This window comes from Ranitomeya variabilis, chromosome 5, assembly GCF_051348905.1.
Source record: "Ranitomeya variabilis isolate aRanVar5 chromosome 5, aRanVar5.hap1, whole genome shotgun sequence".
Taxonomy (NCBI): Eukaryota; Metazoa; Chordata; class Amphibia; order Anura; family Dendrobatidae; genus Ranitomeya; species Ranitomeya variabilis.
In genome coordinates this window covers 490538712-490552500 of record NC_135236.1, presented here as the reverse complement: position 1 = coordinate 490552500, position 13789 = coordinate 490538712, and the positions used below count along the sequence as shown (strand labels likewise).

Below are 13789 nucleotides of genomic sequence, written 5' to 3'. Positions count from 1 at the left end.
TAAGCAACCTTCTAATATGATGGTGGTCCAGGCTCCGGGACCCCCACCCCTAATTAGAATACAGATGCTAAAGCTCTGGTTAGTGAATATTGCAGGCTTGGCTTCTATCTAGTACTCACTTACAAAACAAATATTTAACTCCTTTAGGAGAATCTGTCAGCAGGTTTTTGCTACTTCATCTGAGAGAGGCATAATGTAGGAAAAGAGTCCCTGAATCCAACGATGTATCACTTAGATTACTGGGTGCAGCCCTTATGATGCAATCAGAGTTTTTAGCTTTCTATGACTAAGGGCAGTTACCAGAAACACATCAGATTTTATGTTTCACCAGGACTGGCTCATGTTTTAATGGATTTCTAATAAAAACTGATTCATTTCTATTTTGTCCGTTTGGACATGCCAAATTCCTACCACTTTCTTTTGAGACATTCTAGATGTAGGTTGTAGCAGAGCTGAGAAATCTAACCCTGCCCACCCAACAGCTTTCTGTGTACATTGTCTATTGACAGTGAGCTGCTTGTGAGAGGAGGAGGCGGAGCCGGACTAGGGTTCATTTGAGTAACATTCCTGATAATGTTCTGGTAATAAAACTTGCATTTTAAGTAAACAACAGCACACAACTTTATAAGTGACACATCACTGAATGAAGTGTTTCAATCCCTACCTCCTGCTGTCTACATATTACACAGCAAAAGCCTGCTGACAGATTCCTTTTAAAACTTCACATTTAATGTTAATCTCAAAGTATAATTTAATTACCCACAAATACAAATACAAGCAATAATATGTCCTAAAATAGTTAGGTATTGTATTATATAAAGTCCAAATATAGGGAAAACACTTAAAGGGAACCTGTCAGCAGGATTGTGCACAGTAACCTACAGTGTCAGGTCAGCGCTGTTATACTGATTACAATGATATCTGGGTGATGAAATCCGTCTTGTGGTTGTTGTTTAATCTTTATTTTCAGTTTTGTGTTAATGTGCTCGTGTCCTAAGGCGGGATTCATGTATGTGGTGCTCTGATTATATATTCCTAATGCAGACTGCTGACAGGTCGCTGATCCCTCACTGACCTGCCCGCTAGTTTGTATAATGAATACCTGTACATACTGAAGGAAAAAAACTTCTGCAGGAAGGCGCCAGCCATGGCACCTGCCTGCAGCATAATTGCATGATGTTATCGAGCAAGTTCAACAAAAAAATCAATTTGAAAATGGCGCCCGCCGCGCCTGCACGGTAGCAGCTATTGGTGTATATAGAGGTGATTCCATAGCTGCTATTGCACAGGCGCCATCTTGGTGCCACAAGATGGTGCCACAAGCTCCTGCGCAATAGCAGCTATCGGATCACCTCTATATACACCGATAGCTGCTACTGTGCAGGCGCTGCGGGCGCCATTTTCAAATTGATTTTTTTTTTGTTGAACTTGCTCAATAACATCAAGCACAGTTATTACTAGGACACTAAACATGCGATTATGCTGCATCGCAGGGGCCACGGCCAGCGCCTGCCTTCAGAAGGTTTTTTTTTCTTCAGTATGTACAGGTATTCATTATGCAAACTAACGGGGGGGGGACACTGAGGGATCAGCGACCTGTCAGCAGTCTGCATTATGAATAGCTCATCAGAGCACCATATGAAGACCCCCACAGGCCGCCCTGGAGCACGAGCATATCATTAACTGAAAACTGAAAATAAAGATTAAACAACAACCACAAGACGGATTTCATCACCAAAGTATCATTGTAATCAGTGTAACAGTGCTGACCTGACACCAGTGCTGACCTGACACTGTCTGTAGGTTACTGAGCACAATCCTGCTGACAGGTTCCCTTTAAAGGGGTTAATATTTCCATCAAATCCAGGTTAATTGGCAAAGGCCATCCTCCATGGTTAAAGGGGTTATCTACTACTGATCTGAGAATAATGACTACATTGTGAGGCATTATTTATAGGGAACACCTTAACATGGCTAGTACTCTCAGCAGACCCCGGCTATTTGGCAATGTATATAAATATATGTTAGGTAGTGCATACCATTTTTTCATTCTTTTCCCCCTCCCAGTGCCCATTAGTAAAGAGTTGTTCAATAGTGGAAAACTCCTTTAACCATGTTGTATGGCTATGGATGTACAGTATACTCCTGGTTTACACATGCAAATTCATATACAAGAAACATCAGAGAGAATGAATGGTTATTTCTCTAACCTGCTCATGAACTTGTATCGTCGGTGCAGGTAATAGATTTTTCTCCTGGAAGAACAGCAAAAATGAAGCCAGTCGAGAAGAAAACCCATCGTCAGTTACAGTATCAACTACCAAGAAAGCAAAGGAGATTGAAGACAGAAGCCTGTAAGAGGTGGAGGAAGAGACTAGAGAGATTAACATACACAACAGTCAAAGAAGACTGCTGCGTCAATCATTCCCGCTCCCTTTAAGGGCACCTACACTTCAGATACCGAATATGTAGATACAAAAAAATTATTTTAACGACGTACAAAAATAGAAGAAAAACTCATACTTCAAAGGAACTGCAGTCATCGCATAGTATTGTATTTACACTTGCAATAGGGCAGAGTTCAATATATAAGTGTCAGCCATTATTATGGGTCATTAAAATGGAAGCAGAGAACAGATTTTATAACCATCCACTGGCCGAAGCAAACCTGGAAACGGCTTTGGAGCACTTGGGGTTGGTGAAATAGATGTTCACAATCAGTTCCAAACAAAATTGCAGGATAGTTCATAAAATGGCCATACTGAGAATATAGATTACTCCTATATAAAGCAGTAGTCAGGCTACACACGAAAGACTCAGGGCCGGATTTAAGAGGTGGGTGGCCCGGGGCCCATTTTGGAGGGAGGCCCATTTTTCAAGGTGTTGCAATATGTAATGCAAAAACACAAAAATGAAACGAACGCAAGTTTATTTACAAAAATAATTTACGCAGAGTAATTCAGGTAAAATCATTCATTTTTTACAATCCAGGCACTTTCCTTTAGATTTTCGTGCTGCAAAATCACTAATGATGTCACTAAAGTCCAATTCACACAGTATATCTGACTCGATGATCATGATAGCCAAATTTACAAGTCATTCCTGCTTCATGGATGTCCTTAACCGGTTTTCAACTAATTTGAGCTTTGAGAAGGAACGCTCACCACTGCAGTTTGTTACCATCAAAATTAGATATATCCGTAGAGCTATCTCAATATTTGGGAAAGTGTCCTGCACACCCTTTTCCATGATAAGCTTGCACATGAAAAGTTCAGTGCTGACATCTTTTGGCTCCTTGTCTGTGAATAAATTGGCAAATGTTACAAGCTGACACAGTTCATCGATAAATGTAATGACCAAGTCATCTGAATAAGACCTGACGAGTTGCTCTGCTGTGGCCTTAAGCTCGTCTGAAGACAGTTCTTTCAAATGGCTAAAAAAGCTAAATTTGCTTGATATATCTTTATATGCTTGAAGACGTTGGTCAAGAGGAGCGATAAACTGACCAATGATAGGCAAGAAAGTTTCTGTTCTGGAAAGTTTCTGTTCTGTATTTTTCAGAAGGGCTGAGTTGTACTTCTTCCGTGTGGCCATAATCCAATGGATTGAGACACGTTTCAGCACCTGTGTCGAGTTATCGTCTGAACATACTCAGATGAACCAGACAGCTCTTCGCCTTGTTCTCATAAATTTTGACGGAGTCAAGCTTTGATGCGACAGTTTTTTAAGCTGGTCAGTGACGCCACAGCAGTGGACCTGTGTATACAGTATGGTACTGTGTAGGACAGGAGCTGCAAGAAAGATACACAGACAGACAGACAGAGATCATACTCACCCACCGCGACACTGTGAAGACTGAACCACTTCACCTCTGGATCTTCAGTGACTGAAGATCCAGAGTGAAGTCCTGCCACGCTCCGCAGTGGAGGTGCCTCTTCTCACGCCGACATCGTGGCCTTGCCTCCTTCCTCGAAGGTAGCTGAACAAACGCTCATCTGATCTAATCCAAGGGTAATATAGCTGAATAGGTAATGCCTAGAAGCTTCTGTTGGGATCGGCGAAGGCGGCCTCATGCCATAATCTAACCATTAGGTACAGGGAGGGTACTAAGGAAGTCTGGCTCAGCTAGCCAGGTCAGTGGATGCTGACGCAGGTCAGGTGCCATGACTCTGCCGCTCTGTGCCAGCCACTGAGGTGTAGGACCGTAGCCAGGTCCCTACACTTTCAATAGTTTCTCTTTTGTTAAATGTTCCTTATCATTAGAAACGGTTCTCAGCAAAGAGATGTGTATTTTACATGAGATATTTATCCCCATATTGGTGGGAGGCCCCCGCTTGGTGGGTGGCCCAGGGCCCAGGCCCCTTGGCCCCCCCCCCCCCTAAATCCGGGCCTGGAAAGACTGCACATGGGCATAAAACAATACATTCTGGTGCATGCTCCATGGCTGGTGGGAAAAGTATGCAAAGGCAAATGTAGATTATAGCACACAGATTAGCAAACCAGGGCTGTTAACATTAATAATAATATAATAATCTTTATTTTTATATAGCGCTAACATATTCCGTAGCACACATTATCATCACTGTCCCCGATGGGGCTCACAATCTAAATACCCTATCAGAGTGTCTTTGGAATGTGGGAGGAAACCGGAGTACCCTGAGGAAACCCACGCAAACACGGAGAGAACATACAAACTCTTTGCAGATGTTGTCCTTGGTGGGGTTTGAACCCAGGACTCCAGCGCTGCAAGGCTGCAGTGCTACCCACTGCGCCACCGTGCCGCATTGGAATAATGACATCTTGGGGCCTCTCTCAAGCACGGTGGCCCAGTGGTTAGCACTGTAGCTTTGCAGCGCTGGCGTCCTGGGTTCAAATCCCACCAAGTACAACATCTACAAAGAGTTTGTATGTTCTCCCCGTGTTTGTGTGCGATTCCTCATGACGTGGGTTCCAGCGGAGTGGTGAATCTGTACTTGGTTAGCTCTGTCTGCCTAAGGAACTGAATGTAGCACATGAATGTTTGTTGTCCACTCAAATTGGAGACAAAGGAGACCTGTTCTTAGTATCAGTGTGAGTGGACCCCAATGATGAGACACTTATCTATCCCAAATTGTAAAAGTGGGACAGTCCTATTTATTACAAACTACAAATTCCTCAAAGACAAATACAGCGATATACACAGAGACAGGGCTGGCTTCAGGTTTTCATGGGCCCTGGGCGAAGGAGTCTCAGTGGGCCCTTTTAACATGTACTACGATTCATGAGGCACAGATTAGAAATATAGGTATAGTACAATGCCAAATATTTCACTTACTGTACTTTTTACACTACATGAGTGATATCTATTGTAAATTGTATAATAGCTCAGAAACAGTATAGTCCTCCATACAGTATTATAGGCACCACAAAGTCCTTTATGCAGTATTATGGGCACCCCACAGTCCTCCATACAGTATTATGGGCACCATAAAGTCCTTCATGCAGTATTATGGGCACCATAAAGTCCTTCATGCAGTATTATGGGCACCATATAGTCCTCCATACAGTATTATGGGCACCACATAGTCCTCCATACAGTATTAAGGGCACCATATAGTCCTCCATACAGTATTATGGGCACCACATAGTCCTCCATACAGTATTAAGGGCACCATATAGTCCTCCATACAGTATTATGGGCACCACATAGTGACCATACAGTATTATGGTCAACTCATAGTCCTCCATACAGTATTATGGGCACCACATAGTCCTCCATACAGTATTATGGGTACCACATAGTCCTCCATACAGTATTATGGGCAGCATATAGTCCTCCATACAGAATTATGGGCACCACATCATCTTCCATACAGTATTATGGGCACCACATAGCACTCCAAACAGGATTATGGGCACCACATAGTCATCCATACAGAATTATGGGCACCGCATAGTCTTCCATTTAGTATTATGGGCACTATGTATTGCTCCATACATTATAATGCCCCCAAATATTGCTCCACACAGTATGTTATGGACCCATATATTGTTCCATACAGCATTATAGCCCCATATATTGCTCCACACAGTATAATGGGCCCATATATTGCTTCATACAGTGTGGAGAAACGGGGTCAGTGGGTGCTCTCGTCCGCTGGCCCGGCTGTCTTTAGCAGGACTGCATGGACCACGGCTCATACCACTGAACGCCCGCTCTATCACCCCGTGGGCAATACACTACACAGACAACACAGGGATAAGGTAAAACAGTGTGGCAATACATTATTGAACCACAACACACAATAGCAAACAGAACAATCCCACCATGACTGGAATTGTTTGGTTACATGGGCGCATATAAAATATCACTGCATCTCCACATATTTCCAGTATGACATGATGTCAGAGCTCCCAGGGTCACATGGGCGCATATAAAATATCACCGTCTCCATGTATTTCCAGTATGACATGATGTCAGAGCTCCCAGGGTCGCTACTCCATCTGTGGATGAATGCACAGAGAAGGGGTAACGACAAGCATAGGGAGATGACCAAGAACTGTCCATAGAGTCCATACAAGGTCCAAAGCCAGTTGACATGATGTCAGAGCTCCCAGGGTCGCTACTCCATCTGTGGATGAACGCACAGAGAAGGGGTAACGACAAGCATAGGGAGATGACCAAGAACTGTCCATAGAGTCCATACAAGGTCTAAAGCCAGTTGACATGATATCAGAGCTCCCAGGGTCGCTACTCCATCTGTGGATGAACGCACAGAGAAGGGGTAACGACAAGCATAGGGAGATGACCAAGAACTGTCCATAGAGTCCATACAAGGTCCAAAGCCAGTTGACACGAGAGTCACCACCTGGCTTATCTGACCATTTCCATGGAACCAGGCGACCAGCGGGTCCCAACCCTGGCTTTCTCCAAACATATCCATGGTTCAGAGATGGTCACTGGATCAGATCTGTGTCCTTCCAACCGGAGCCGAAAACCCCTAGGTTGTATCCTATAGAATCCTAGATCAGTGTCCCTCGTGATGGTGCCATGATGAATTGGCTGCAGTCCTTTCTCTTGTCTGTTGGGTGGTTTGCAGAATGTCTGGCTGGTAGCTCTGTGTTACTTCAGACTCTCAGGATGTGAACTCTGAGTCATTTTATACCCAAGGCATGTAAGCTATTTTTAGAATTACCCAGGGTCTTTCAGTCCAAGATCAAGATAAGGTAAACAATGGTGATGGGATTAAGTAGCACTATGAGCATATAAGCACACATCAATAAACAAAGCTTAACCCACTCAATGTACAGTCACTATTACAGACTTAAGGTACCTTCACACGAAACGACATTATAACGATATCGCTAGCAATCCGTGACGTTGCAGCGTCCTCGCTAGCGATATCGTTTCGTTTGACACGCAGCAGCGATCAGGATCCTGCTGTGATGTCGCTGGTCGCTGAATAAAGTCCAGAACTTTATTTGGTCGTCCGATCGCTGTGTATCGTTGTGTTTGAAAGCAAAAGCAACGATACCAGCGATATTTTACACTGGTAACCAGGGTAAACATCGGGTTACTAAGCGCAGGGCCGCGCTTAGTTACCCGATGTTTACCCTGGTTACTAGCGTAAAATGTAAAAAAAACAAACAGCACATACTCACATTGCGTCCCCTGCAGTCTGCTTCCTCCTCTGACTCAGCGCCGCAAAGTGAAAGTGAAAGCAGCACAGCGGTGACGTCACCGCTCTGCTCTCACTGTACGGCGCTCAGTCAGTCAGGAAGTGGACGCAGGGGGACGTGAATGTAAGTATGTGCTGTTTGTTTTTTTTAGATTTTACGCTGGTAACCAGGGTAAACATCGGGTTACTAAGCGCGGCCCTGCGCTTAGTTACCCGATGTTTACCCTGGTTACCAGGGGACCTCGGCATAGTTGATCGCTGGAGAGCGGTCTGTGTGACAGCTCTCCAGCGACCAAACAGCGACGCTGTAGCGATCGACATCGTTGTCGCTATCGCTGCAGCGTCGCTTCGTGTGAAGGTACCTTTAGGGTACTGTCACACAGTGGCACTTTTGTCGCTACGACGGTACGATCCGTGACGTTCCAGCGATATCCATACGATATCGCTGTGTCTGACATGCAGCAGCGATCAGGGACCCTGCTGAGAATCGTACGTCGTAGCAGATCGTTTGGAACTTTCTTTCGTCGCTGGATCTCCCGCTGTCATCGTTGGATCGGTGTGTGTGACACCGATCCAACGATGCGTTCGCTTGTAACCAGGGTAAACATCGGGTTACTAAGCGCAGGGCCGCGCTTAGTAACCCGATGTTTACCCTGGTTACCATCGTAAAAGTAAAAAAAAAAAAAACGTACATACTCACATTCCGGTGTCCGTCAAGTCCCTTGCAGTCTGCTTCCCGCTCTGACTGACTGCCGGCCGGAAAGTAAGAGCAGAGCACAGCGGTGACGTCACCGCTGTGATTTGCTTTCACTTTACGGCGGCACTCAGTCAGAGCGGGAAGCAGACTGCAAGGGACCTGACGGACACCGGAATGTGAGTATGTACTGTTTTTTTTTTTTACTTTTACGATGGTAACCAGGGTAAACATCGGGTTACTAAGCGCGGCCATGCGCTTAGTAACCTGATGTTTACCCTGGTTACCCGGGGCCTTCGGCATCGTTGGTCGCTGGAGAGCGGTCTGTGTGACAGCTCTCCAGCGACCACACAACGACTTACCAACGATCACGGCTAGGTCGTATCGCTGGTCGTGATCGTTGGTAAGTCGTTTAGTGTAACGGTACCTTAACACTTAAATTCACAAGCCAATATACAGATACAAAGCCAGTTCTTTTGTTTTTGCAAAACATGGTTGTCTGGGAAATTAAGATACAATCTGGTTTCTTCACATACAGTATTATAGCCCTATATATTGCTCCACAGTATAATGGGCCCATATATTGCTCCATACAGTATAATGGGCACCATATAATGCTCCATACAGTATATAATGGCCCCTTGTAATGCTCCATACAGTATAACGGGCTCCATTTAATGCTCCATACAGTATAATGGGGTCCATATAATTCTCCATACACTATCATGGGCCAATATAATGCTCCATACAGTATAATGGGCACATATAATGCTCCATACATTATAATCGGCCCTATATATTGCTCATACAAAGGAAAAAATCAAATACTCACCTGTCTGCAGGTCCAGTCTCCTCAGCATCCTTTGACTCTCTGCACCGCTTGGCAGAGGGAGTGGGGTAGTGACATCATCGCTCCCTCTGCCCTCAGATGTCACAGAGTCAGAAGACGACTGACTCTGAAGATAGAGCTGTGGGGAACGAGGAGAAGTGAATATTTGAGGGAGGGCCCGGTGCCAGCTCACAATGTCAGCGCTGGCACCGGGCTCCCCTGACTCACAGGCCCGCATAGCGTGCCGGTGTCCCCGACCCTGAGTGTGCTCCCCTGTTTGCCCAGGGCCCGACAATTGCTCGGGTGCCCTGGGTAATGACGCTGGCCCTTCACAGAGGCCTCTTTATACACAGTCCAAGAGCTGTCATACGGAAAAATGGAACGCTCCTCGAGATTCTGTATAGATACAAATTTCCCCTCATAGAAGCCAATGGAAACTGAAAAGTCTGTGTACATAGATCCCATGATCAACCTCTATATGGGTAATATACAGGTTCTGTTTTTTTCAACTATTTCAAGCATATTTTGCAACCATACTACGACACTGACTGAGCCAGAGTCCACACCTGTGTGTTATTCGTATACTGAACACATCCGAATGCTATCTCTATCATCATAGATCAATTAAAGTCTTTAGATCAGGTCATTTCTTAGTATTTTCACATCCTCACGGTCTCAATTCACCTTTTGCATCAATCCCATAATATAATATTATACCCCGTGTAATAAATAAGATCTATTCAAGGCAGCAATGCTTTGATTAATTGCATTGTACCACTCATGTAAATCGAGTGAAACTGCTTCTGTACTGTAGCTTTGCTATAAACTACAGCATCAATTATAAATTATGTATACATAATTTATGTGTACTTGTCCCCAATAACCTCTAGTGAGCCATTAAAAGATTAATTCCACTAAAAGCATGACTATGTGTATGTGGCGGAGACGCGGAGCCTGCCGCTGATTGTCTGCATATGCTAGTTCATTATCTGGCTTTAAAGTGACGACAACTGCAACAATTAAGGAATTGACACCCCTAGTGCCGAAACCTCTAAAACAGTCCTTCTCCTTAACCCTAGGTTCACCTTAGCAAGTGGAAAACTACTTATTGGCTTCATGTTCTTCTAAATAGCACAAAATAGACTCATTTCAGTTTATTGCAGCATAGCAACATTATCTGTGTCATACGCCTACTATCTAGATCATTTCTTATTGCATTTACGTTAATTATAGCAAACTTCAAGGATGGAAAATGGAATTTTTATTATTAATAAACTACTATAATCAGGTTCTGCAATGTTGTATATATAAAACCACCGATCAACCTTTATTAATAATGGCGTATTTTGTACTAGTGATTTTAGATACTGGAAATGGTAAAAATTTCAGCTAATTTATTGAAGAACTGAACACTTTATAATTAATTTGGTGCATTTGGAAATATCTGTCTCCTGAAAATATTGTTATACCTAATGTAAACAGCTATATATTTGCACCTAAATGCACTTTTTTCTGTTATTTGTTTGATAAATGTAGTGTAAAGTAGAATATAGTATGTAATATACACTCACCGGCCACTTTATTAGGTACACCATGCTAGTAACGGGTTGGACCCCCTTTTGCCTTCAGAACTGCCTCAATTCTTCGTGGCATAGATTCAACAAGGTGCTGGAAGCATTCCTCAGAGATTTTGGTCCATATTGACATGATGGCATCACACAGTTGCCGCAGATTTGTCGGCTGCACATCCCAAAGATGCTCCATACAAGGCAGGATGGATCCATGCTTTCATGTTGTTTACGCCAAATTCTGACCCTACCATCCGAATGTCGCAGCAGAAATCGAGACTCATCAGACCAAGCAACGTTTTTCCAATCTTCTACTGTCCAATTTCGATGAGCTTGTACAAATTGTAGCCTCAGTTTCCTGTTCTTAGCTGAAAGGAGTGGTACCCGGTGTGGTCTTCTGCTGCTGTAGCCCATCTGCCTCAAAGTTCGACGCACTGTGCGTTCAGAGATGCTCTTAGGCCTACCTTGGTTGTAACGGGTGGCGATTTGAGTCACTGTTGCCTTTCTATCAGCTCGAACCAGTCTGCCCATTCTCCTCTGACCTCTGGCATCAACAAGGCATTTCCGCCCACAGAACTGCCGCTCACTGGATTTTTTTTCTTTTTCGGACCATTCTCTGTAAACCCTAGAGATGGTTGTGCGTGAAAATCCCAGTAGATCAGCAGTTTCTGAAATACTCAGACCAGCCCTTCTGGCACCAACAACCATGCCACGTTCAAAGGCACTCAAATCACCTTTCTTCCCCATACTGATGCTCGGTTTAAACTGCAGGAGATTGTCTTGACCATGTCTACATGCCTAAATGCACTGAGTTGCCGCCATGTGATTGGCTGATTAGAAATTAAGTGTTAACAAGAAGTTGGACAGGTGTACCTAATAAAGTGGCCGGTGAGTGTAGACTAGGTCTCCTGCAAGACTACCATCGCTTTTATCATAACTTTTCATGTTTGAAGTGGAAAAAAAATGCACAATCTCAATCCACATTCAATGCACTGTTAATAAGCTGTGCAAAAACTGGATTAAACAGGTTACAAAAACTCTGGGCTATTTAAGGAGTAACCTCTGTTTTAATTTTTATTTCATAAATCAATAGTACACATGAAAATAACCAACACTGTAATATATCGTAGAGAAATTTGTTTCTTTTCCCTCAGGACTGATCGTTCCTTTTAAAAATTCTCAATTCCATGTAAAATCTGTATTCAATAAAGGCTTCCGTCACACTAGCAGTATTTGGTCAGTATTTTACATCAGTATTTGTAAGCCAAAACCAGGAGTGGAACAAATAGAGGAAAAGTATAATAGAAACATATGCACCACTTCTGCATTTATCACCCACTCCTGGTTTTGGCTTGCAAATACTGATGTAAAATACTGACCAAATACTGATAGTGTGACGGCAGCCAAAGACAGATTTTCACATTACTGACACAGCAGAGGACAGTTGGTGCTCATAGTTCTATTTAGAGGGGAGAACAATACAGACAGAGCTTCTCCCCCCTCCGGTTTATATAAAATCATGTAAGTATTGTCAGGACTCGAACCCAGTAACTCCTGAGCACCAGGCAGCAGTTCTTTTCTGTTCTTTAGGCCAGTCTCACACGTCCAGATAATTCCGGTACCAGAAAAATCGGTACCGGAGTTATCCGTGTCTGTGTGTCCGTGTGCTCACGTGGCACATCAGTGTGGCAAACGTGCGGCAGCTGTGTGCCGCCCGTGTGCTGACTGAGGACCACACGGACTGTGCAGGAGACAGCGCTAGAGTTAAGCGCTGTCCCCTGCTTTGGGTGCTGAAGCCGGCATTCATTCCTTCTCCCCAGCAGTGTTCGCTGGAGAGAAAGAATGAAAAATCAAGGTTTTTTTTGTGTGTGTTTAAAATAAAGTTTGTGGTCACCTCCCGCCTCACACCCCCTGTGCGCCCGCCCGCTTGCATTAAAATACTCACCCAGCTCCCGCGATGCTTCCTCTCAGCGCCGGCAGCTTGTCCTGTGTGAGCGGTCACGTGGTGCCGCTCATTACAGTGATGAATATGCGGCTCCACCCCTATGGGTTTAGATGACATAGTGATCTTTGGTGCAGATTGGAACACCCACTTGTCCCAGGTACAAGCAGGGCTGGAGTCTCTCAGAATCACGGGGTTAACAGCGAACCCAAAGAAATGCGCGATAGGACTCATGGAAGCCCGGTACTTAGCTTACGTTATCAAACCCCAAGTAAACAAGATTGAGACCATTCAAAACTGGCCCAAGCCATTAAGTAAAAACAGGTGAGGGCATTCCTTGGCATCATTGGGTACTATCGCCGGTTTATACCCAATTTTGCTGGGAAATCAGCACCCCTAACTGACCTGTTAAAAGGTAGGAAGTCGGTGATGGTCCGGTGGAATCCTCAAGCTGAGGAAGCATTCTAGTCCCGAAAGTCGGTGTTGTGTGGACAGCCGGTCCTCATCAGCCCAACTGCAAGGAAACCTTCATCGTGCAAACAGATGCCTCAGAGGTAGGCCTAGGAGTGGTGCTGTCGCAAGAGGTGAATGGGGATGAGCATCCAGTCATCTACTTGAGCAGTAAACTGACCCCGGCAGAGAAAAATTATAGCATAGTGGAGAAGGAGTGCTTGGTGATTAAGTGGGCTTTGGAGTTCCCTACGCTACTATTTGCTTGGGCATCAGTTTCAATTGATAATGGACCATTCTCCCCTCGTCTGGATGTGCAATGCAAAAGAGAGGAATGCTCGAGGCACCAGATGGTTCCTGCCCCTACCGCGAGATACGGTAGTGCAGTCGCCCTCGGCAACCGGACACATTTACGGACTGTCTTGTTTCCTGGCTGCGATCTGGAGGATCCCTTTGTTTTATTTGTGAGTTTTGAACTTTCCTGGGTCACTGCCTCTTCACTGCACAGTGTGGACACCGCTGCACTACAATATATATATTATATATACCATATATATATATATATATATATATATATTCTACAATCTCTGCAAAGAGGTGTGTGACTTATGAATACAGTATATAATATGTGCACAAAATTTTTACCAT

The 13789-nt window shown here is 44.3% G+C and overlaps 1 protein-coding gene across 2 annotated transcripts in view; it reads right to left on the bottom strand.

The window, feature by feature from the left end:
• The window catches only part of ANO4 (anoctamin 4), a 394529-nt gene that overhangs the window by 152599 nt on the left and 228141 nt on the right, over positions 1 to 13789 (bottom strand). For both annotated transcript variants that reach the window (XM_077265595.1, XM_077265596.1), the window contains one exon: positions 2211 to 2255. In XM_077265595.1, the coding sequence (XP_077121710.1) occupies positions 2211 to 2255 (45 nt within the window). The remainder of the gene's footprint in view (positions 1 to 2210; positions 2256 to 13789) is intronic.